This window comes from Neolamprologus brichardi, chromosome 9, assembly GCF_056152115.1.
Source record: "Neolamprologus brichardi isolate AB-2024 chromosome 9, ASM5615211v1, whole genome shotgun sequence".
NCBI lineage: Eukaryota > Metazoa > Chordata > Actinopteri > Cichliformes > Cichlidae > Neolamprologus > Neolamprologus brichardi.
The window spans coordinates 16,326,022-16,350,643 of NC_142112.1; the positions used below are offsets into that span (position 1 = coordinate 16,326,022).

Here is a 24,622-nt window from a genome sequence, read left to right on the forward strand (position 1 = left end):
CTTCAGGTCTTGTTGTTATTTTTTTTTAGTTTAACTACACATCAGGAGAACATTACCCTTCATGACCAAAAACAAACAAACAAACAAACAAACAAACAAACAAACAAACAATATTCTGTTAGCTTGTTGAAGGTCAGTGTATGACTCTAAAATATTCCGTAGGTCTAGTTGGTCTGGATGTTTATGAGGCATAACATCAAAACATTTATTGATCTTTCATACCCCAAAGCAAAACATCTGCATTCCTCTAATTTATTCAAGTGTTTTCTTTCATTCCACACCTGCAGGACCTTTCAGGATCTGTTTTCTTTTCTTTTTTCTGTTCTTTCGTGTTTCTGTCCACGGAAAATCCTGTGGATTAGTAGTGATGTAAAATATTTAATCCTCAGTGACTCTCTAGCACTGGCTGGTGTTTTTGTTTGATTCATTGGTGCATTATAATTCACTACTATTATTTTTGAATGGTGTATAAGAAAACATTGTGGATAACAAATTATGTAGTCTCTGGTGAACTGTAGATATTATCAATGTTACCGAACATCCTGCTTGCACAGTTTTCCCAGGTCATTATGAGCTGTGTCAGAGTTTTCTTTCATGAAAAGCGCTCTGAAGAGACTTCGGGGGGCGCACAACAAAGCCAATGGGTGGACCCGAAGGAGAATTTCCAGCCCCGTGATTTGCTAATCGGGGGCTGGTTCACTTGTCATTTCCCTGTAATCCTTGCTCTGGTTTGTGGAGCTCGCCCAGCCCTCCTGTCCGTGGACGCACCAAGTGTACCGATTGCACTCTTTGCGTTTTGGATAAAGCCCGACTACCTTCACTGTGAAGGCTGGGCACGGTACAGGAGGATCAGGGCCTCGTTGTGGCTGAGAGAAGAGGCTTAAATTCGTCACATATGGCTTTTTTGTAGGACAGTATCTATCATTACTTGGGATTGTGGAAGGGACGTCAGTAAAAATCACTTAAGTCGCCCAGAAGTTTTATACACTTGTGGGCGCGCGACCATGGAGATGCAAAGGTGGTCCACAAGGTGGAAAACGAAAAGGTGGCTTATGGATTCCACTGTAACCGGATTCATCACTATAACCTTGGTTCTACAGGCTGCTAATGTCAGAGCAGGTAAGATTACTAGGTCCCAAACGCCTCTAATAAACTTTGTATTGCCGAAAAGGGGAACGGAACGCCGACTGGATGGCAAACCTAGGTAACTGATGATGGAGATTGGGGGGTGGGGGTGTAACATACTTACCTGGAGAAGGCAGCGTTATGCTCGCATCGCAATTAGACGTGTTTTCCCGTTTCACAAACAAACGAGTCACAATAAGGTGAGATTGCCCCATATTTAGAAGCCGATGAAAGCCGAACCAAAGACACAGCAAAGGTGCGCCCTGTTACTGCCACTGTGAGGAGAACCGTTAAATACTTTGAGACAGGCGGCGCAGGTAGGAATCGATTGAAATGCGTGTATTTGTTGATCAAAATCCCGTTAATTAAAGCAAATTTTACCTCGTGCTACTTTTACGCATGAATGAAAAGCGTCTGCGGCAAATATGAAACACATGGCCTAATTAAATTCATCCTAAGCCGCTGGTATGCACTTATAAAGATCAGGAAACAGAGCATGGTGCTTTTTCTCTCTCTTTTTTGCAAGATTCACTTGGGCAAAAAGAAACCTCTTTGTTTGGACTGTGGTCCCCTAGGTGGATTGGAACACGGTTAGCAGGGTGGGCTTTTCCAGCCAGATGGCACTGGGCATTTGTCGGACCCTGGACTTTGTTCACTTGTTTCTTACAACTGTTTAACTGCACCACTCATATCAGAATGCAGTTCTTTACTTCACGCCTGGCTGAAGATATATTCAGCAGTGGATTGGTGTTTAAATTTGGCCGTGATCTGATTGCCAGTATACAGTGGGTGAAATTCTAACGTGTGAACGTGTGGAAAGATATTTAATTGAAGGTTCTTGGGCACAAACATTTTGACGTGAAAGTTGTGGTTTGGGGAACAGCAGCAATGGTTTCATGAAATCCGCTTTTATGAAAGGTCTCAGTGGATCTCCGACCTGTCAGAGCAGAGTGCAAATCATCTGTCGGTGTGGGTGCTAAAAGTGGTCATGCAGGTTCACCCTATCTCCACACTGCCCTGGTCCACACCAAAGCCCAAAAACTGGCCTGTGCATCCCCCCTCCCCCTTGCCACCCACCAACTTTGCACTTAAAGGTTTGGTCAGCTGCAGGACAAGGCTGTGTTGTGTCCGTGGTGGGAATGCTTCCTCTCTAAGTATTGAGCAGTTATTTGATGATGGTCCTTGTTGAGCTTCCCTATGATTTAAGAGCCTTCAAAGAGCAGACCTGCGTATGGGCCTAGCCTACCATTACAGCCACAAGTGACATGGTTCAGGATTACATGGGTCTCACATCTTGGCCGACAACTCTGTAAGGACTCCTTACAGAGTTGTCGGCTGTTGGAGATAAACATAAACTTCATAGTGATATTTATCCAATACCTGCAGTTTGTCTAGTGGGTTTTCAGTGGTAGACTGAAAGCGTGTTCTGCAAAACAAGAAATAAATGCAGTTTAATTGTTTCACTTGATGTTGTGCAAATGCAGGGGTTCATGATTACGTTGTTGTGCATTTATCTACTTCACACAGCATTTTGGTATCATTTGTTGTGTTAAAATACTACAGAACCTGTTAAATTTGATGAAAATTACTGAATTTATGGTCTAAATTGAAAATGTACCGTTTAATAACTAAACAACTAGAGACATTTTTATACAATTTAAATATCCTCCTGCAGACTCTGTGCTCTATGGTCCTAATTTCTTCGGCGCTCTTTATGGCAGTAGGAGCTGTTCCTGCAGGGTGCCCTCTCCATCTAGCAGTGTACAGACACGTTTTCTCAGCCCCTGGGGCGCAGGCTCAGATGTGCATTCCAGCAGACAAAGCTAGCATTTCCACAGTCTTCTCCTTAAAATGCCCAACTGTGAACAAGAGCTAATCAGCTCCTTGCTGGACCTTTGTCTGCTGAAGCTGTCACACATTTATAGTGTTTGTCAGTTCATTTAGAGATTTAAACACAATGGGGCAAACAAACCCATATTTCCATATGGAGGCATACAGTAAAAAGAGATAATGTGAGGAAAAGTAAAGTGAAGGAAGAGGAGTGGGGGGGAAATGATTTGAAAACTGGGTTGGTCTCGGTGAAGTTTCTTTGGTATGACAGCAGCATAAAGCCGTCTTGTTTTAGCCGGCAGCGTGGTGGAAGTTAAAGGAAGCAGAGAGGGAGAGTGGGGGAGAGGGGCTATATATATAGAAAGAGAGAGAGAGGGAGAGAGACACTCTGAAGATGTTATTCGAGTCTCAGGGAGCTGCAGGTGAAAAGGTCCTCTTCTATTTACCAGCCAATTTTACATTTCTTTACCTTAAAAAGACAAAAATGCTGAAAATGAGAAAGTGAGTGTGGGATTTATTATAGGAGTATTATGTACAGTTTAGTTAGAGATGAGAGTATTTGGCCTCAGATGTGAATGATGATATCTTTTGGAACATCCAGTTTACAATGATGTACACTTGTGAATATGACAAATAAATTAAATCTGTCCATTTTGATGTCTTATGGCAACAAAGCTTTATATTGCTCCTCCCATTCTCCTCTTTCTCTATAGTTTGCATTATCATCCACGCAAGGAGTGATGAAGCAACAGAGTATTTAGCAGCTCAGGTACTGGTTCCTCCTCCACTCTAAGGAAGGTCCATCCTGAGTTCTTCTCACAGCTATGTGGCCTATTTACTTAGCCTTGAGGGCAAACACACCAGCTCATCAGATGCACTCTTTTAAAATCTGTGCACACTCATTTGGCCACCTTGATGGATTGGCCAGTATTGACGTTTTCACAGCACCATTGTGTGAGGGTCGTAGCCTGGCCAAATTGGCACATCTGGAACATATGAGTCCTGGAGTCTGAACTGAAAGCAACTCTGCGGGAACTCACAATAAGCTCCTCAGTTCACTCTCCAAAATAAGTAGCTGCTTCATCCTCACAAGCTACAAAAATGACCATGTTGTCCTTAGTGAGGGTATTCCCACAGTCACGGCTGATACTGCTCTCAACTTCGCATTTATTTAAGATGTTTTTAGATACTTTGCCTTATCTTCCTTTGAGCGTTTTGTTGAAATGAGAGTGAGTTAATCAGCCAACACAGATTTTTCTTAGAGGGATCTATTAGCGGTTGGTGTTTGTGAACGGGCTTGTGACTTCTTCAGATTTCAAAGTTCAAAGTGCACCGAGTTTAAGGAGATCAGCTCTCTGCTTGCATTTTGACCTGTTGTGACTATCTAATGATCTTATACAAACCTTCTGTATGAGAGCTGCTAGTGGCATATTCAGTATTCAGTTGTAGATGTTAAGACAGGAGCTTGTTCCCAGAGCACATGCTTCTCTGAATGAATGAAACATGCTCTTTCTTTGCTTTTTCTTGCGATTGCTGGAATGTTAACCAGAAAGTGTTGAGATCGACATCAGTGACTTTTTTTAACATCCTCTTGTGTCAAGAAGTTAGAGAAATACAAGAGTTATTTGATCTCAACATGCCAACCATAACAGCGGCTTGAGAGCGATCAGAAGAGGCTTACTGATGCTTTCAGGCACCTTGGCATACTTCCGCTCCAGAAAAACACATTAGTGTTGTTACATCCAACAGTCTGCAGTTGTATTGCCTGATTTATTCAGAGACCGCTGTCTGCTTCATGGAGTAAACTGAGCAACTGTCATTTGAGCATATTCAGGAGTTAAACTCATTTGTCTATAAATAACACTTGCTGAATTTATCCATCAAATATTTCACATTTTTATCAGACCTTGGACAGGAAAAAAAATCTTCCAGCTGCTAATGGCCTGTATGGCCAATGGTCAGTATATGTTGCAGTTGATGTTTTCCCAACCTAATGTTTTATGATGAGACAGTGGTCTGAATAGAAGGCATAATTACAATGCTTTCCCATGGGAGTCCATTTGCACCCACATAGGCTCCTTTATGTAAAGCACATCAGATTGAAGAGTCTTATCAAGGTAAACCTATCCAGGTGTTATAGAGCTCGAATTCTGTTGGTGCATTGTTCATTGGTATGCTTGGCTTAGACATTTCCTGTCAGATGAGATTGTAGAGCCTGGGCAAAGCCACATTTCCTAATTTAACTATTTATTGTAAGAAACTGAACTCCACATTTAACCAGCATAACACACATATTTTTGATAAAAAGCCATAATTTATAAAAAGTTAATTTAACATTAGGTAGAAGTCCTGTTAGTGCCCTGCATTTGTTTACAAGCACAATGATATGTTCATTTATATATAAAAAAAATGTTAAAAGCCCCAACACTCATCATTGTTCCCTTAATATCTTTGGACTTTGTTGAGAATGCACCTTCACTTTAGCATCCTATCTTGATGGACTGCGTTTTATGTTTCCAACCTGAATCGTTCATGAGGTGGTTATGAAAAGGAAGCGCACCTTCATGTCGCCCACAGAAATCGCTGCAATAACCTGATGTTTTCTTTGCCTTTTAAACAGCAGAGCCAGTGGATGTCCTAAAAGTATTAGCATTTGAAAATTACCCCAAAGGAGTGACAAAAACAACAGGATTTTGCGCAAACCGAAGAGCATCGACGCCAGATACAGCTTACAGAGTTGCCAAGGAGGTCCAGATCAGTGCCCCCACCACACAGCTATTCCCTGGTAAGTACCTTTAACCTTAGACTGCTATGTGCAAACTGCTAGTGACTGCTTTTATCACGACATTAGGTGAGCACAAGAAAAACATATCATGCAGATTTGTGTAGATTTCCATGCGCCTTAATATTTTACCAAAATTAAAAGCGAGTAATGTCGCATCATTATAGTGTTATTATTATAGTAATTCACTGTGATAAAATGAGTATTTACTGAGAACGTACTAAAAATATTTATTGGTAGTTATTTATTACTTTTGAAAAGAAAAGTGATGCTGGGCGAAATTAAATATTATTTATTAGGTCATCTCAGTCACATTAACTTTTCTGTTTTGACCATGCAGGTGGTGTTTTTCCTGAGGATTTCTCCATCCTAGCCACAGTGCGTCCCAAATCTGGCATCCAGTCCTTCTTGCTGTCCATTTACAACGAGCAAGGAGTCCAGCAGCTGGGCGTGGAGGTTGGACGCTCACCTATCTTCCTGTATGAGGATCATAATGGCAAGCCAGTCCCAGAGGAATACCCCCTGTTTGATGGTCTTAACCTTGCTGACGGAAAGTACGTCAGATCTCGAACATTCACTCACGTAGTCACGTATTCGAACACATCCACAGGAGCTCAGAGGGAATGGGTGTGGAGAGTGAAGGGTGTTAAAATGCAACATGGGGCAAAGGAAACATGCCAGTGCGTTGGCATTTTGCAGCACTGAATAGTTTTGAACAAAGTGATCCAGCATTTATTTATTGGTGCCAGTTTTGCTGGACTATGCGTTCCTATAATGCATTGAATATCATGCCATTTTAATCAGCCTAAAAATAGTTTAATGACCATGTAAAGCTAAATATTTTCTGATTCCCACTGACTTGTTCTTTTTAATAAAAGTGAGAAAACAACCCAGATCTTCCCCTTGTTGCGCTGCAGGTGCTCATCACCGGATTAGCCATCTCATCAGGGGTCTGTGGGCATAGAGACAGGTCAGAGACAGAGAGACACTGGATTATTGGGGCACAGCAGGACTGCTATGGACAACCTGACCTCATCTATGAACTCACTGCCTCTGTTATTTTAGAGACGGAGGCAAGGGGCAGTACCAGAAATGCAGGCCTCTTAACATTTAGCATAAACCTGATTATCTTCTCCCATGTTCAAAAATCCCAAAATGCTCAGTGGGAGTTTTTAGGTCACTGTCAAGAGTCCATGTGCAGGGACAGGCTGGGGATAAATAATCAGAAAGGATGCTGTGCTTTAAAGTTTCTTCCAGTGTTATTAAAGGATTTTGCACTTGCTGAACATGCTGAACTTTAGAAGGAAGTCAGAACCCGGTCACAATATTTTTGTGCTCTAAATTGGCTTAAGATGAGTTCTAGTATATATGCTGTTATCATAATAGAAATAAGCTTGACAAATCCTTGAAAAGTCAGCAATAATGCTGCTTCGTGAGCATTTTTCAGCAAATGAAAGATACTCTGAGCCGGCTTTGTGCTAGTCTTGTAGGCGGTTTTGTCCATTATGTGCCTTTGCTTTGTTAGAGAGTGCACTGTTTTTTGTGGAGGACTTTCCAGCTCACTGTCTTGTTTAAAACTTCAGTGGCTATAGCTGCATGCATGGATGGATTCATTGCTACTAGCAAGCAGACACTCAGGCTGAATAGGGAGGTACAATGATCTGCTATTAATGAGGTAAAAAGGAGCATTCTTTTATTTAGAAAAAGGGTTAAGATATGATGCAACTTAGTTTTGCCAAAATTACACTTTTTAAATATGATTTATATAATAATATGCTATTTCAAATATAATCTTACCCCTCCGATCAATATGCACTTAAAGTCCGAGAAAACTGACTGAAGTCAACATTTGCTTTTCTGCCATATAAGGTGACAAATAGTCCTTTGTGCCGTAGTGCTTATCCCAGAGAGTGTTGCACATTTATTTTTCTCCAAGCTCCATTTCCTGCCCTGGAATGTGTCTGTGTGACTTAGCTGATATTCAAAGACACATTTTCACATTTGGTAACACAATTAACCACGCAGATAAATGAATTATCAGAAACAGTTATATCTGTGATAAAAAAAAAAAGGTCTTTGATTGCTATCTTAAGTTAAGATGTTGTCAGGTCTCATCTTCCACCTGTGAACAATGTTTTGACTGTCTGTCTCCTGCTCTGGCAAGGCAAGCCTTCCTGGATCCTGACACACACTTTCCACAATGTTCACAACGTCTGTCATGCTAAGTAACCCAGAAGGAGGATTAAGTTTGGAGTTTAATGAGTGTAATCCCGTGTTAAACAGGGCCAAAGTGTGGGGGCAAGAATGTGGTCCAGTGCTGCCTGGTATGCAATAGCCCTCAAGTGCAGCGCAAATGGTGCAGAGGCAAGGAAGGTGTCAGACTCACGTGTGACCCCAGTTAACCCATTGCATCGATGGCGGTTGTCGATCAAAATATACCATAAACACTGGAGCATGTATTGTAATGAGTATTGTGACTGTCTTTCTCCTTGAGTTGTGTTGTGAAGCAGTCAAAGTTAAACATACTCTTAAAGTGCTGATGTTGTTTTAGATTATGATTAAATTAAATAAAATTACATATCCTAATTTTTACTTGACACCTATAATAATATTTTTTAGCAGCTATCTGCTGTGCCAAGGCCTTTTTATTATGTGAGAATTCCCACCGCAACAACATGCAACAACATTTCAAAATGATTAAATAACAAACAGTTAACTTATTGAACTTTATAGATGTTTCCTTTTTTTCATTTATTGCTTTTCTCCTTGTGTGTGTCCTTGATTAGGTGGCATCGTGTAGCCATCAGTGTGGAGAAGAAAGTGGCCACTATCATTGTAGACTGTAAGAACAAGGTCACCAAAAACCTCCCCAGGAGTGACCATGCCTCCGTCAGCACCAATGGCATTACTGTGTTCGGCACCAGGATACTGGATCATGAGGGTTTCCAGGTAAGGTTGTCAACATGGTGGATTGCATATGTACAGCGCTTGTGATTGAGTTGTTTAATCTGCATTTTGACACCTTTGCTTTGTATTTTGGCACATTGTTTAGGAACCATGCATCTGCCATCTGTGACTGAAAAAGTAGAAGTTTAATCCATTACTGTGTGTATTAAATGCATTTTTCCCCTGTTTAATTTGAAAGAGTGTTTACTGTCTACCCAGTTTTGAAAGTGCATTGTTTAGTAGGTTATAGTTTAAATCGCGCTGACACAGATCCTTGTGATCCTGACAACATGCGTATCAGATATGAGATATCTGAGACCGTTTGAGCTTTGTCGCTTCTCATTTTTAGTAAAGCTACTTTGTGGCAACTTTAACATTTGCTGTTTTATTTGATCTTCCCACAGAAGAATTTTCCGTAACTAAGGGATATTGAATATAAATCGAATACAAATCTGCTTTGTTCTGCTTCAAACTCCCAGACTGTATGAGTAACTGTCTGGGAGTTCGGGTTTGTTACCATTTGTTCGTTCAGTGTGATGTTTGTTCTGCTTTGAGGCACAGGTCATCCAGAGGTTGATGGTGGCAGTGGGTCAGGCAGACGTAAATAATGACAAACAGAGGCTGAATTGTCATGATATTTATGGTCAAACATAAAGGTCACTGGGAGGCTGCATGGGAACTATTTTGGACTGAGGTTTGCCTAAGTGGTACAGACTAGATTTACTGCCTTCTTTTACTTTTATTTAAAAAACCTGGTCTTGCCCCCAACCATTGCAGGTGCATATTAAAGCATATATTTATGTGGATGATTAACTTATGTATTTTAATATATTCCACAAAGATGAGAAAAGATAAAACAAAGACATCAGTGTCTAATATATAAATCCAACATTAAAGACCTTTAAAAACTCAAATCAGACACAAAGACATAGACAGCACAAACACTCACACCACTTTGTATTATGAGAACATGTTTGTTTATCCTTTTAAGTTTATAAAGCATTATTTTGCTTTTTATGTTGTATATCCTGATTATTTTTGTGAGAGCCCCTTAAAAAAGGATTGTTCATCTCAAGTGAATAATCTTTCTAAAAACATCTAAAAAATGTTTATCAGCTGACAAAACCAGATTGTAGTTTATGATATATGATGGTTGACTTATTCCTATTTGTTGTACTATTTTTTAAACGTTTATAAGCAGATTTGCTTTCACATATCCTGTCAGTTTTGATTAGATTTATGGGGGGCACTGAGGCCCATGTTTGTATCAAACAGTGTGTCTAGTCAGAGGCTGGCAGTGGAAGGGCTGAAAATATGAGCCATAAGTCACCTAACAGGATCTTCTCTGTGTAGTTTTTGGAACAGGTCTCCTGTCTGTTCTCTGTCCTTGCGCTCTTCAGATATCCTCAATGTCCATTGCATGCTGGGATGTACAGTAGAGGGGAAGGAAATACCTCGACCTTTTGCATTCATGCCAATTGTTTTTATAATGAGAGATGATGTTAGACCTCCCCCTGATGTTTTGATCTTTTTTTTTGTAAAATTGGTCATTGCTCGAGTTATATGAGATTTGACCTGGTAAAAATATAACTATGTATAAGAAAATTTAAAAAAAAAAGTTTTGAAATGTAAGAAATACAAAATTGTCAGTTTGTCCAAAAGTTTTATTTCTCTGTTAAATGAGTAGTGTTTGATTTATAGGGTTAGATAGCACACATTGCTGTTATGTGTTTCTTTACCCAAATTTTGGAATTTATTTTCCCAACTTCACCTGCATTTTTCATAAATGTCTATTCATGCAGTACCTGCCTCAGGTTTGAGGCGACCACCATGGCAAAGGGATCTGGCTTAGATGAATGGGAGTCTTTCATTGAGCCTTCAGGCCTTCTTAGTTCCTCATCTCCTCCCCTCCCTGCATACTCACCCGTGCTCACCACCCCCTCCTCCCACTGTATCCTCCCTAGGTTGAGGCCTCCCTACTGTGCTAAACGAGACTGTCTATTCATGCCTGGTGAAAACACACACACATACACACACACACATATATATGTATAAATGCACTGATATATCACTTTGCCTTTTGAGTTCTTTTTCTTACTTGCACATACTTACCTTTCTAGTGTTTACTAGGATTATAAATCACATATTGTTGTAACTGTTGTATGAGGCTGTCTAATTACAGCTGACTGTGGTTAGACTTGAAGGTATGTTGCCTTTGGCTACAGGATGTCAAAGGACACATGCTGATGATAAATTTGGCCAGTGATAACTTGCCTCTGTATTTAGAACTTGTAGTAGGATTTTAACTGAGAAAAACAAACAAACAAATAGCTAACTGTCACAGAAAAGGTGACATTGTTGCATGCTAATGGTTCAAAAAATAGATGTTACCTCTCGATTCCAACAATGTTACTATGCGTGGCTGTAACCCTGGACCTCTTCCATGTTTATTTATATCCTAAGTTGCCTTGTGGTTAGGATGAGGTAGAATGTAAAAAAAAGATATATGGCAGAATTTGCCCTTTGCAGATCACAAATATGATTATTTTCCAGGTTTATTTCTGTCACTTTGTGCTACATAAAGTATAAGACAGATGCAATTTTTCCAAAAAAACAAACATAACTTTTTATTAGCAACTCCTTGACTTAACTAGTACACGTTAACAACGATTCGTGAAAAAAACAAAGACATGTTTCAGAGAATAATGTAAGAACTGGTAAATTTATTTGAAAATTATAATAATGTTCTTCGTAACTGCTTTGACCCTGCGTATCCTGATTAACTAAAATTAGCATAGCTTTAATTTTAGTTACTTTTCCCTTGTTAGCTTCTTTAACAGATCCATTGGATGTGTGGGTGAGGGTGATTTAAGTGTCTGATTACATTTGTTATTGTATTTGTTTTTGTGACAACAGATGCGGTTTACCTTGGCAAACTTTGTGTCTGCACACACAGTGAAGAGCTTCCATGCTAACGACATGTTAGCATGTGGCTGTGAGTGCTGTGAGCGTGCACACGTGTGGATGTTGCGCATGCCTGAAACAGACCAGCTTGAACAATTTGAAAATCAGTTGATTGTGGTCCCTGGCTGGTTGATCAGTGCATCTCCGTTTCTTAGTCTTGTATTTTGCTGTAACTTCTTTGGCAAAGCCCTTTGTGAAAGTGGATTTTTTTCAAAGGCATTACATAACTTTACTATTTTGGTAGCATGGGATGCTTCACAACAGTGGATAAAGCAGGTATAGAGTAGCAAACTGATTTCTACAAGTACTGACAAGTATCAGCTGTTGATCTTAGTCCCACTGCTCTTATCCATGCCCCCTCTTTTCTTATTGACCTCTAACAGTGCAGTCATTAATGTATAACCTCATGCGCTTGCTTCCATGCTGCACAGAGGTATTCTTTAGCCAGGGGGGGGCATATTTTGGAGTTCTGGCTTTACTCCAAGTTGCTTTGGCTTTTTTTCACCCCTTTTCTTCTCAGCAGCCCACATTAGAAGACAGGCTTAGAACTGTGGTGTAACTCTTCCCAGGTGTTTCCCAGTACAAAACATCTTTTACCATCCCAGCTGCTCTCTCTAAATCCCCGTCTGTCTCTGGAGCCCTCATGGTGTTACTTTCCAGATTTAATATTAGTTTCTCTCTTACCTTGTCTTGGTTTTGTGGTTTGGCTCTTGTTTGTAATGCAGGTCTGCAGCAGCCTTGTTATTTACTGGAAAGACATTTTAATGAACCGTTAAAGGAAGAAGCAGTCTGTGGGATTTCGGTTTATACCTGAGAGATGAAAGAACTTGGCAGGTATATTGATGGTGAGATGATTCATATAGATTTGCTTCAACATTTATCATCCCAGCAGTCTCCAAGAATAAAATCTTACATTTAATTAAAAATGTTTTTATCTATTAAAACTTTATTGGTGTTGTTGATTGTGAATGCCCGTCTTTGATCATTTTTTTTCTAATTACAACTATTGTTGAATATGTTGGCCATGATGCAGTCAGAAGTTTACTAATTGTGCTGAGCTGGTTTTGAGTGAGAACACCATGTCTCCACAACCTATTTGTGTGCAGACGGGTGGTTCTCAGACGTGGACTAATTACAGCTGACTCAAAGCAGGGTTCAAGCATTCACTGTTGGTCTTATGGTGACACATGTGAGGTAATACATGTCAGCTTGATTCAGGGGAAAGCTTGATCTTACCCTTTTTTTTATTGAGTCCCCTCCCCCAAAACACTTGGATTGAGGCACTCACGAATCTCTTTCCAGGCTTGATTTATAGCTGTCCAATGATCATTATACAAGTAAAATTTAGATTTAATGAACAATGTGGCAAATGTCTTCAACTGATAACACAAGTTAATTTTTTATTTGTAAATGTATACACAGACAGGTATGTTAAATCAAACTAAACAAAAAGACATCACCCTTAAGCTTTATAAATGTGTGTTTGGGCTCTGTGGCTGGCATTTTGTTGCTATTGTTTGTCTCCATTTGTGTCCTTAGAGGGAAGAGACTGGACCTTGGTACTGAGTGGTTACTAAAAGCGTAGTTGTGTGGTATCTTTCAGACATTGTGGGTACAGCTATTTAATTGTCCCACTGTGCGATCCAAGAGTGTGGCTACTAAAATGTAATATATGTAGTGTAATGACTTGGCATGAGCAGAAATGTTGTGACTGGCCTAATAAAACAGAAAGTTTGAATTAGGCATGACAGATAAGATCAGATGTTTGGCAGTCTAAGGAATGGAGCAACTGCAGTCGCTAGAAGAACCAGAGACAGAGAAGATGCTTTCTATGGTACATCAGATAGACTTTTGTGTGCAGATGCAGTGTGTTTAACTTTAAACTGACTGACAGTATGAGGTTTAATTGTTACAAATGCATTCCTACATTCAGAGACATAGGCAGGATTCTCTGGACTGCCAAAGTGATGCAGTCAAACATACATACTTATACACGGAGCAAGCCCTAACACATTGATGTTTATTCTGAGGTACATGTCAAGGATCCATAGATCTGTTTTTTTAACAAAAGGAGAGTTCATGCATGCACACACACAAACGTGCACACAGACACACAAACACATTCTCCTGCCAAGTTTCAGCTTGCTTGATTCCTCTTCTGTCTGACTTCCAATACTCTGTTCTACTCTTCAACCTATAGTGCCTCTGCTGACACAGATATGTTGGGATTGTACCTGTGAGCTGCCTCATGTCCAACACCCCTCACCCAGCCATTGGTTCAGTGGTGGTGTAGCGTGTAGATGCACAAAGCCGGTCTGCAGAGACTCAGTTCGAGCAGTTCTACACGCCAAAGAAAAAAACTGTTTGATTTGGCTATAAGACCAAGGGCTTGGCAGTGCTGGAGTGGTGTCAAGCGTTGCGGTATCCGGTCACACAGTAAACATTCATAAACCATGTCTGAAATCTACCCTTGTTTGTGTTTTAGGAACTCAAAACTGGGTGCAATACAAATTTTGCTTAATTGGTTGTCTTTATTTAGTGGTCAGCTGAGCTGTAACACAATTGCCTTTCGACACTTACTACAATCGACTTTATGGGTAAACATGTCGTCTTGTGGGTTTGGTAGGCAAATCAGAAAATACTGAGTTTGAGTCAGATAGCTGGCTGACTTGTGAACAAGGATTCGAGGGGAAACAAAGATTCTTGTGTTTGCTTTTTACGTAGCCAACATTTTTGGCAAATATATTTTTTATTTTTTGAAGTGGCGTAAAAAAGCTATGTGCTGTGGCAGGATATGAAGTTAGAATTAAATGATCAAAACCATTCCCTGTGCACATGTGATAAGGCATATGTGGGATAAAAACAGAAATACTGCATTGCCAGGATTGTTTGCATTTCATTTTCTTATATATTCACTACAGTTGTTGTACTGAGTATAAAGTCTTTTATATTAATAGTAAAACACACGACTACACCAGGTGTTTCTTGTGTCTTGATGATACTCATTTATTTATTTTTCCTGAGGTAAAACCCAGTGCTGATAACAATAATTTCCCAGTGTCTGAACTCAGTTTCCTCCCTGCACCTTGTCAGTGTGGACTCTGTGGTCTGTGCTTCAAGCTGTTTAATCATACAAGACTCTACTCTGCCAGACTCTATAAGTATCTATAATTTAAGATTTTCATTTATTCCACTTTACACAGTGTGTGTGGATGTCGTGTGAGTCTGTGAGCAAGATGAGGCATGACCCTCATGCCAGTAGGCCTGGGTACAGCATTGCCTTGTCAGGGAGGTAGTGATCAGGTTTCATAATCCTTTAGGGAGTTGTCAGTACTCGTAATATTCATGCAAATTAACATGCAACAAAATAAGGATTTCAGATGTTTACTGTATATTTTTAAAGCTGGCAAAGAAGTTCATGTGTGGTAGAAATTTGCTTATTTTTTCTGTTTTTCTGTTTTCTGCAGGGGGACATCCAGCAGCTTCTGATTGTAGATGATCCCAAAGCAGCATATGACTACTGTGAACATTACAGCCCAGACTGTGACACTGCCCTCAGCGATTCTTTGCAGGCACAGGAGCCAGAAGAGGTCAGGCAACCACCAGGGAGGGTGGTGGAGATTCCACAAATCAACCATAAAAACTAACATAAAAATAGGAATATAAACTAAACTGTGACAGAGGAGGGGCTTAGATGTTTTAAAGCCTTAATTACCCTTCTTTTTATATCTTAATGTATTAAAATTAATTCGATATTGGGAAATACTCCCCAGGGTAAAGTGCAATGCTTTGACAAGTTCCTTAGGAAAGCCCACTGACTTGATCTTTCACTGTTTCACAAACCTAAAGGTTTATGATCCTGGTGAATCAGTTCATCATTTGCACTAGAGTGATGCATGCTGACAAACCGACAGACATGCAAAGCTGTTAGGATTTAATAATCATGACTAAAACTGCTACTGCTACAATGTTGTATTTTTGTTGCAGACTATACGAATAAGGAGTAAAAGAGTACTGATTGGCTGATTTTCCATTTGTGTTCCGTACAATACAGATATATTTATCCAACACATCCATGAATTCTCGGTTATCTGGAGCTGTCCAAAACCTGCCCTTTATTTTTTCACATACTCAGAAAGATGCCATAAATTGCACTATTGATTATTCATTGGTGAATACACAGTCATGTCAGAAGCTGCTGTACATCTGGCCACATTTTAATCAGCGAAGTCCTGGAAGGTGTATTTGTACCTTAAGGGCCAATATAAGTGTGATCTACCTATATTTGATCAATTAGTAACTGCTAAAAGAAATTATACCTGCCTTAATATTTTAATCATTTAACCAAGGCATTATGTTGAGACTGCAAATTAAAGTTCAAAAGTCACCATCACTCCTTAATAAGGAGCTGCTATATAATAGGTCCACTTTTATTTTTTTTTAATCAGACCAGGTATTCCAGCTGAACTTAGAAGTCCTGTCGTGTATAATTTACATGACTTCAGTGAGAAATTTCTATTACGATGTCCCTGAAATGCCTAAAATAAAACTACTATTTAATTTAGCAACACTTTGTTATTTGAAGAGACCATCATCAAAAAATATTAGCTATAAAATATACATTTAATTTTCATGCATACACTATAATGGAATATAACATTGGATTACATTCTGTGTCTTGTAGCAGTTCAAATAATGCTTAATGTAGTTGAACTGTCAACACCTTACCTCAAGCATATTTTCTAACTGATTGCTGTTTAAACACATCGCATGATGAAGCTGATTTATATTATGTGTGATCTTCTTGATGAAAGAAGTTGAAAGAAGATGTGTCTTGCTGTTGCTAACACAAAAACCTCTATTCCCTCCTCTGTTATCCTCTCCAGTACACTACTGATGATTTAGATTACACTTCGTTTGATGAGTATTCAGAGGGAACGACAGAAACCAGTCCAACCTATGATGATTTTGAGCCGCAGGTAAATAGAAAAAGCGAAGGACAAGATGTTTTTGTGCTGTCTCATTTAGATTTTGGTTCTTTCGTGTATTGTCTCCGTGTCCCACTGTTATGTTTACATTCATGTCAAAGCTAAAAAGGTCGACTTGCCCTGCGACATTAAAATATTGAGATCATGCCCTTAGTGTGCAGTACTGCAGGTGTAAATTTGAATGTGGATGCAAACATACACAGTGTGCTAGTCCTGTCTTGTCTGTCTACAGCCTTCTCTTGGAATGCCATCTGCTTTAAGTGAATTTCCAGCATATCTTTGAAAGTACTGTATACACTGTGGAATATCAGCAACTCTGTACTCTTCTGTGGATTTCATATCTATGCATTTATTTATTTGTTTTTTGTGCGCTTGTGCCTGACTGTGTCCTAAAATCATTCCTGTGTGTCACATGAACAGCTCAGTCCTTGATTGTTGTACAGCACCCTGTTCTACCCAACTGTCACGCAGTAGTATTAACATCATCAGGGCTCCAGTTGCAGCCCTTTTTAGTTGATCTGCATGAACAATATGTAAAGTGATACGTGCAGACCAAGTACTGTGTATCCAGCTGCTTCTGGAAACACTGGCAATTGTATTGAAAAAATACTGTACATCAATCAAGGACTGTGGCTTCAAATCATTTCCATTTTCGGATGTTCCATGTTTGGTATTATTTATCACCGTCACCTCTTCCAGAGAAAGAAACGTAGTCTGTCCTCGAAAAAGAAGATGACCAGAAAGCCCCCCAGTAAAACTAAGCCCAAGCCCTTAAAAGCTAAAAAGTATTCTACTAAGAAGAAACGTCAGATGCCTGGCTACCAGGCTACAGCACCGGAGCAACACCGAGGCGATATTAGGGTAAAAATTCATTTCGAGATTAGAGAACATCCCATCAAGATCTTCCCGCCCTGAATTCTGAAGGGAAAATCTGTGATGGCAGATTTCAGCCTCGCTAACCTTCTCAGTGTAGAGGTAGCAGCGACTTCAGTCAGCTTGAGAAGACCTCAGCAAATAACCTGTAGTCTGAGCTTTTATGCTAACCTTTATTCTTCTTTGCTTTTTTCAACATGACTCAGATAAACAATTTAGAAGGAGATTACAATACAGACATTGACTACGGAACTGTAGATGGTACTCACACTCAGTCCCCCTTTGCCACGAGTGGACCCTATGAGGTAATTTTCAACTCACTTCTGTGTTAGTTATTTTGGGGAGTATGAACCAGGATTTTACCCAAGGAAGTGCCTGGTATGATATGACAAAGACATGGAGATTCAAGTCAGTGAATCTCTGTCTTTTGACCTTTGAACTGATGGACAGAGGATAATTTTAAATGCTTAAAAACAAAAATACACACACACAAACACACACAAACATATATATACATATATATTAGTGCTGTCAGTGTTAATCTCATAAAAATTACGTTAACGCTGTAACCGCATTAATGCGGAAAATCTCCATTAGTGAGTTAACGCGGATTGCCCCGTTCACGGGGCTGCAAGGCGTCAATGGGTTAGCTTGGTTAGCTCGTGTATATATACGTGTGTGTGTGTATATATATATATATATATATATACATATGTGTGTGTGTGTGTTTGTATGGCAAAAGCTGTGTCATCCAAAAATACTGATTGTAAATATTATTTAGCAGAGATTATCTGCTAAACAAAATACAAAATTTCCTGTTGTCCATCACAACATGAGCCTTGTGTTGGTCACTATTTGTTCTTATTACCTTGAAAAGAACTATGATCAAAAGGCTTAACTCTCACAGCCAGCTATGACTGTGCATTGTATACTGCAGTTTTTGACAAAGTTGATGTGATTATTCGAGCTATTTTGAACACCTAATTTGACTAAATGTCCACAGCAAGTGTAATTGCATCCACTTTGTCTTGCTCTAGAACTAAATCCACAGCAATCACCACTGTGTTTGAAAAGCACTATTGTGCCAGGTGATTGTGGTTGTGGTGAAAATCGCTGTGGCTAAAACATTTTAATAGAAATTGATTTGCTAATTTTGATTTTATTTGCGTTTCAGTTACTTCACTTCAAATAATTTGATGTTTTTGCAAGTTGCTGATGTCTTTAGTGACATCTGTTTGAGCCTTTCTTTGCTTTTTGCATCAGTATGCCATTTACAGAACGGCCATACGATGAGAGAGAAAAGCAGGCTCGGATAACATCAAGCACTTTCTTTATATCTATGATTGCCAAACTGATAATGATTATGTTTTGTTATCATGGTAACACTTTATTTATTCCTTGAAATACATATATCACAGTACTTGGCTGAAATGGAGTGATATATTGAAGAGTGAAAAGAGTGTAGTTGTTTTTCTCACATTAAAGATAATCTAAGATTGACAATATGGTATTCAAAATAAGTGAAGTGTTACCATTTCTTTTCTTTTCTGCATTTCCTGTTGAATGAACTTGCAATTTTCTTTAATAACATCTTAAAATGGATTATTTTACCTCAGTCGCTTAACTAACATTGTCATTTCCTTGGTTGCTCACTATTACCCCCACCCCCTTGGCTTGGTTAACACATGAAAGGCTGTGGAGGAGGATGTTGTCGGTGCATATGTCACAGAGGCCACTCACGTTGCTCCAGAGCCCACCGTTGTTGCAGAAGCACAGGACACCTTGGATACTGGTGCGGACGCATATGACTTTAAGGAGTATGACCTAAACCAGTATGACTTGGGCGAGGTTGACAGCAGGTTGTATGATTATGGGGCGTATGATGAGTATGGCACAGCCCTGCCTAAACCTGAGGCGACCTACGATGATGAGGTGGGGCCTGGGGTTGCTGCTGAAACCGATGTTTCGGAAAGTACTGTAAGTATCACACCCGGACCTGGTGACTGACGGGTGTGCGCATGAACAGCATGCATTAGAGACTCTGTGTGTCGTGGTTTCACTTAGTCCTTCAGTGCACGTCTTCTTTGTTCGTTGCTTGGCATGGGAAATGCGTCATTGACATGTTAAGTGTGGAATCAGGTGATCTGCTGCTGTTTCAACAGTGTGTGTCTGGTGATTCAGCGGTCATGGGGACTATGCATGCATCTATTTCGCTATAGTTTTTGTTATTAAGGTGGATTTCTATTTAACATAGCACAGACACTTATTCCATACACATCTTTTAATCAGTGTGTGTTGACCCAGCCTACACCCACTGATACCAAACAAGGCCTATTGCACCTCCCTACCCACTCATCTTTCAGCAGCTGGCTGTGATCCCTCTCTCTGCTCGTCTCACTGTGGACTGCAATTAGCCTATAAATCGTAGGCAGCTGTCTGCATAGTGCACCCACACAGTTGTAAAGAACATGCAGACTTTACTAATCAACAGTTTGTCACAGTATGTTATTTAGTCAGTATAAAGACCATATAAATTAACATAACTCCTCATTTTGTGTCTATGTTGGAAAATTTGGCCCCAACTTTGTGCTAAATGTACACAACCAGACTCCATTAAGTGCATTATGTGTCTGTGCGCCTTTGGGTATTGATACTGCATGTTAGGATGAGGCCTTATCTGCCTTTTTACTACCCATCTCACGCACAGCTCACCCAGACTAGCACCTTCTAATCTCACCACACCTTCTCCACCTCCATAAGGAAGAACTTACTCATATTATACATTTGTTGTGCTCAGCTACTCATGTGTATTTGCTAAATTGCAATGTTGGAAAAATAATGGGAAATTAAAATATACTAAATTTACATAGATAACCGCTGGTATGTTATATTGGGTGATCATTTATTAACCACACTGCTCAGTGACGATGCAATGACAGCACGACTCCATTTCAAGCATGCAGAGGTCCGTTGTCGCTCATGAGGACTACCCTTCTTCTTTGTTAGTGTTTGTTAATGTCTCGCTTTGTATTATCCATGATTTACTTAGTCTAGTGCTGTTTGTACCTGTGGAGTATAACTGCTCCATGGTTTAGCTCGACATTTATAAAACTGCCACCACTTTTCTTGCTTTGTAACTGCAGGTCGCTGGTTCCGTAGCAGGCTTTGGCCAGAAGGGAGAGAAGGGCGAGCCGGCTGTGATTGAACCTGTAAGGTCCAAAAAGTCGATAATTGTCCAAACATTATGACTTGTTATCACTTTCCTGGTACACATATTTTTAGAAAAATGTTATTCTCAGAGTGAGCAGTCTCACTTTTATTAGAACTTTAAATCATATTAAACCCAAACGAAATAGAGTCAAACCCAAACCACCGTTTTATTTTATTTATATACTCTTTAAAGATCCCATTGCAGTGCTATCTAAACATCTCCAGAACACAATTTTTTCCGATTATTATCTAATCTGGAACTTATCTATGTTACTGCTTTTGAATATCCCACTATTTGTGGTGATAAACACTTTGCTTGTATTTTAAGGGCATGCTAATCGAAGGACAACCAGGACCCTCCGGCCCAGCAGTGAGTATATTTTTTGGGGAAAAAAAGAGACCTAATTATGCGACGTTATGAACTCTGCTAACTTTGTTTTGCTTATTCAGGGTCTTCCAGGACCCGCAGGCCTACAAGGACCCCCAGGCACCTCTGGAGATCCTGGTGACAGGGTAGGTTTATCATTTACGTCTCCAAGCTCATAGTTTTTTATGTGGATTTACTCTGAATTCTGAATTCAACTATGTTCTTTCCGATTACACTCTTTCAGAAAATGAATGTCTGGACAGCTTAATAGACACTCCAAATTAGTGAAATTATTTTGTTATAGGTTCATTTATTGGTGGACTTCATTTACGCGTTGAAGAATAATGATCTGTGTCAGTGTTTTATATGTGAAAGGAAGGCAGTGTGAGGAATAGAAATTTTATAGCACGCTAATTGCATTGAAAACTGCATTGAGAATAACACTGAATGAACTCACCATTAATAGTTAATATGAATATCAAACACTAGTGATCTTGGGGGCATTACTTGTGCTACACACAGTTCACTGAAATTAAACTTCTTGTTGTAAGAATGGTTAAAAGCAGTCTCTGGGATAGAGATGCAAGTTTTAGCACATCCAAACTCTGACAGTCATTCATTTCTACAATAGTGCACTTGAAAGTGTATTAATAGATTATTGTCAGTAGACAGAAATAGTCTTGAGCTGTTATTTTCACTTCCTTGCTGCTCATCATTAGCATAAGCAACAATAGCCAAGGTGAGTGAGACTCTACCTGAGATGTAAAGTATTGTTATAAAAGTCTAAAATCCAACTGCTCCACAGTTCTGCAGCACACTCACACATGTGCACAAATACGGCTAAAAAGAAAAGATGGAAAAAGGATGCTAGTTTTGGATTGCAGATGGTTGTGTTGCTTACCAATGGACACTCCTAGTATCTGTGCAATTAAGCATTTATGTTAATGATATGAATAGAAATAGCACAATATAAGATTAAAGAGCAAAAAAAGTAATAAATCACCCGAGTAGAGATTCAGTAGTTTTGTGTGTCCAACATCAAACTAGTCTTTATATAGTGTAAAGTTGACATCTTCTTGCTGCCATCTATACACATAAACAGTGTCCCGAATGTAAATAGTATAGTTTTGATGCTGTTGACACAGCCTGTCTACAGACATATGGACAAACAAACACCCAGCAAATTGCTGTGAATCCTGGTATAGCAGGTATCTTCGCGTCTGCCTTTTTGCCGTGATGACACACACAGACACGTGATTACAGCCACACTAGCTACATCAGTGTGTCAGGTAAAAATTTTAATTTTGTAGCTCAGATAAAGATACTTATTATGTAGTTACAGATAGACAGAAAATGTAAAAAATGTCAAACAGGGCTGTAATCTGGGAAGAGGAAAAAAGGTACTCAGTGAGGGTCAGTGTACACCCATCTTTGACCAGAGCCTTAATTTGAACATGAACTATGCAGTTGAGTTAAAATCTATAGACACCCAGCAAATTAGTAAAGGCAATCATTTTGTCCTCCCTGCGTTCACATTTTGTCTAAGTGTCACAAAAACACACACATAATACATATTAAATACATAATCATGCTACACGATTCTCAACTAACCACAATTTCGTAACTCCTCGAGTTAAAAGTAACTTTTTGAAAAACTCTGTTATATTTAGAGCATCTTTTCAGTGGAATAAGTTGCCTTATGCAATTAGAGAATTGGCTTCTATTCATAATTTTAAAAATCACCTAAAAGCCTATTTAGGCAGTTTTTAATTTATTTGTAAATATTGTAAGAGGGTAATGTCACTTGTAATGGAAATTGTGAATTTTGTTTGAGTGTTTTTTATAATTTTTAATATTTACATGTTTACATTTTCAGAATTGTAAAACCTTATTGTGGATGTAAGAGCCAAATTATGTGGACATTTTGCATCCAACTCATTGTGTAACATTTTATTCGGTGGTGTTTGATGGTTTGGGCCCCAGGAAGACTAGCAACCACTGTTGTGGAAACTAATGGGGTTCCTTATAAATAAACAAAAAAAATAAACATACACAGAGTCACAGGGTGCCCTGATGAAAATCTCTTGGTTAGGTCTATTTTTCAGCAGTGCAGAGCATATAGATAATTCTGTTTTTATATTTTGTATAAATTTGCTTTCCGCCCCCTCGTGTTTGATTCATTTTAGCAATATGTACCATCATAAATTCTTGAAATTCAGCCAAAATATAAATGGTAGTACATACAAAGATTCAATTCAATTCAATTTTATTTCTATAGCGCCAAATCACAACAAAAGTCGCCTCAAGGCGCTTTATATTGTACAGTAGATCGCACAATAATAGATACAGAGAAAAACCCAACAATCCTATGACCCCCCTATGAGCAAGCACTTTGGCGACAGTGGCGACAAAGATGTGACAAAGCCCACAGGAAACTGCCAGAGAGCTTTTGCCACAACTGATTTGCTAATGGTTAGATGTTATAAACATAACCAGCTATGGAAATTTATTTTTTACACTTTTTTCACGTGCCATAATTTGTTTTCAATGTTGATGCTATTAATAATTTTTTGCCTCTTCTGTATCACAGGGTCCTCCTGGACGCCCTGGTCTGCCTGGTGCTGACGGTTTGCCGGGGCCCCCTGGTACCATGCTGATGCTTCCAGTAAGCGCTCATACAGCAGAACTACATTCCATCCAAACTTATCATATATCCATAACCAGGATCATTTTTAAGATATTGCGTAGTGATGACAGAGTGAGCTGAACAAAACGCGCTGTCTGTGTGTGTCCAACAGTTCCGTTTCGGCGGGGATGGTGAGAAGGGTCCAGTGGTGTCGGCCCAAGAAGCCCAGGCGCAGGCGATCCTTTCACAGGCTAGAGTAAGTAGAAACAACATTTTAAAAGCCACAAGGAAACCAAAAGGCTGTGGACAAACCCCTACCCCCCTCTTGCTGGCTACATAGAGCTGTAGGGGGAAAGGAGGGGAAGGAAGACAGAGACAGCATTTTGGTGAGGAGGGGTTGCGCTGCATTTTGTTGTCCTTGTGGGGCTAAAAGGAGACATGCCGAGTGGGCTAAAGAGCAACAGCATGAAAAGGCCACTTTGAACAGGTGGACAGGCAGGAGAGACTGTTAAAAATACTTCAGGGGCTCAGCGTCTGCGGGTGGGCTAAGAAACAGGTGTAGTCTTTGCATCTTTATGGGAGAGGAGATGGGCACAATTCACTTTAGACCCAATAACTGAACAGGTAAACCGAATAATTGCTAAATCTGATTATTAACTGTTAAAATGTAAATTGTCGACTACATAAGTTATCACAATGAGACAGCAACCGGAGGATGATAAAGAACGTTTACTGCAGTCCAGATGAGAGGCATCTCAGAATAGGATGTAGTGATCATGTAGTGCGAGCAGTGCCACAACTTTCTTAACCAAGACCAAAAAAAAGGATTATTAAGTACAGACATGCCAGGATACTAGAAAACAGACTATCAAAATATGTAAAATGGGAAGGAAAATTCTGGAAAATGCATA

General features: G+C 39.6%; 1 protein-coding gene across 4 annotated transcripts in view; it reads left to right on the forward strand.

Annotated features, from left to right (window-relative positions):
- The first annotated feature begins 734 nt into the window (after window positions 1-734).
- The window catches only part of col11a1a (collagen, type XI, alpha 1a), a 69,466-nt gene continuing 45,578 nt past the window's right edge, over window positions 735-24,622 (forward strand). Inside the window, exons 1-14 of one of the 4 annotated variants that reach the window (XM_087846007.1) lie at window positions 735-1,119; window positions 5,576-5,740; window positions 6,078-6,291; window positions 8,524-8,686; window positions 15,115-15,237; window positions 16,534-16,626; window positions 17,335-17,496; window positions 17,715-17,813; window positions 19,201-19,485; window positions 20,652-20,717; window positions 21,047-21,088; window positions 21,169-21,231; window positions 23,676-23,750; window positions 23,884-23,967. In XM_087846007.1, coding sequence (XP_087702133.1) covers window positions 1,005-1,119; window positions 5,576-5,740; window positions 6,078-6,291; window positions 8,524-8,686; window positions 15,115-15,237; window positions 16,534-16,626; window positions 17,335-17,496; window positions 17,715-17,813; window positions 19,201-19,485; window positions 20,652-20,717; window positions 21,047-21,088; window positions 21,169-21,231; window positions 23,676-23,750; window positions 23,884-23,967 — 1,749 coding nt within the window. In that variant the 5' untranslated portion in view covers window positions 735-1,004. The remainder of the gene's footprint in view (window positions 1,120-5,575; window positions 5,741-6,077; window positions 6,292-8,523; window positions 8,687-15,114; window positions 15,238-16,533; window positions 16,627-17,334; window positions 17,497-17,714; window positions 17,814-19,200; window positions 19,486-20,651; window positions 20,718-21,046; window positions 21,089-21,168; window positions 21,232-23,675; window positions 23,751-23,883; window positions 23,968-24,622) is intronic. The other 3 variants (XM_087846004.1, XM_087846005.1, XM_087846006.1) reach the window with 3 other exon arrangements.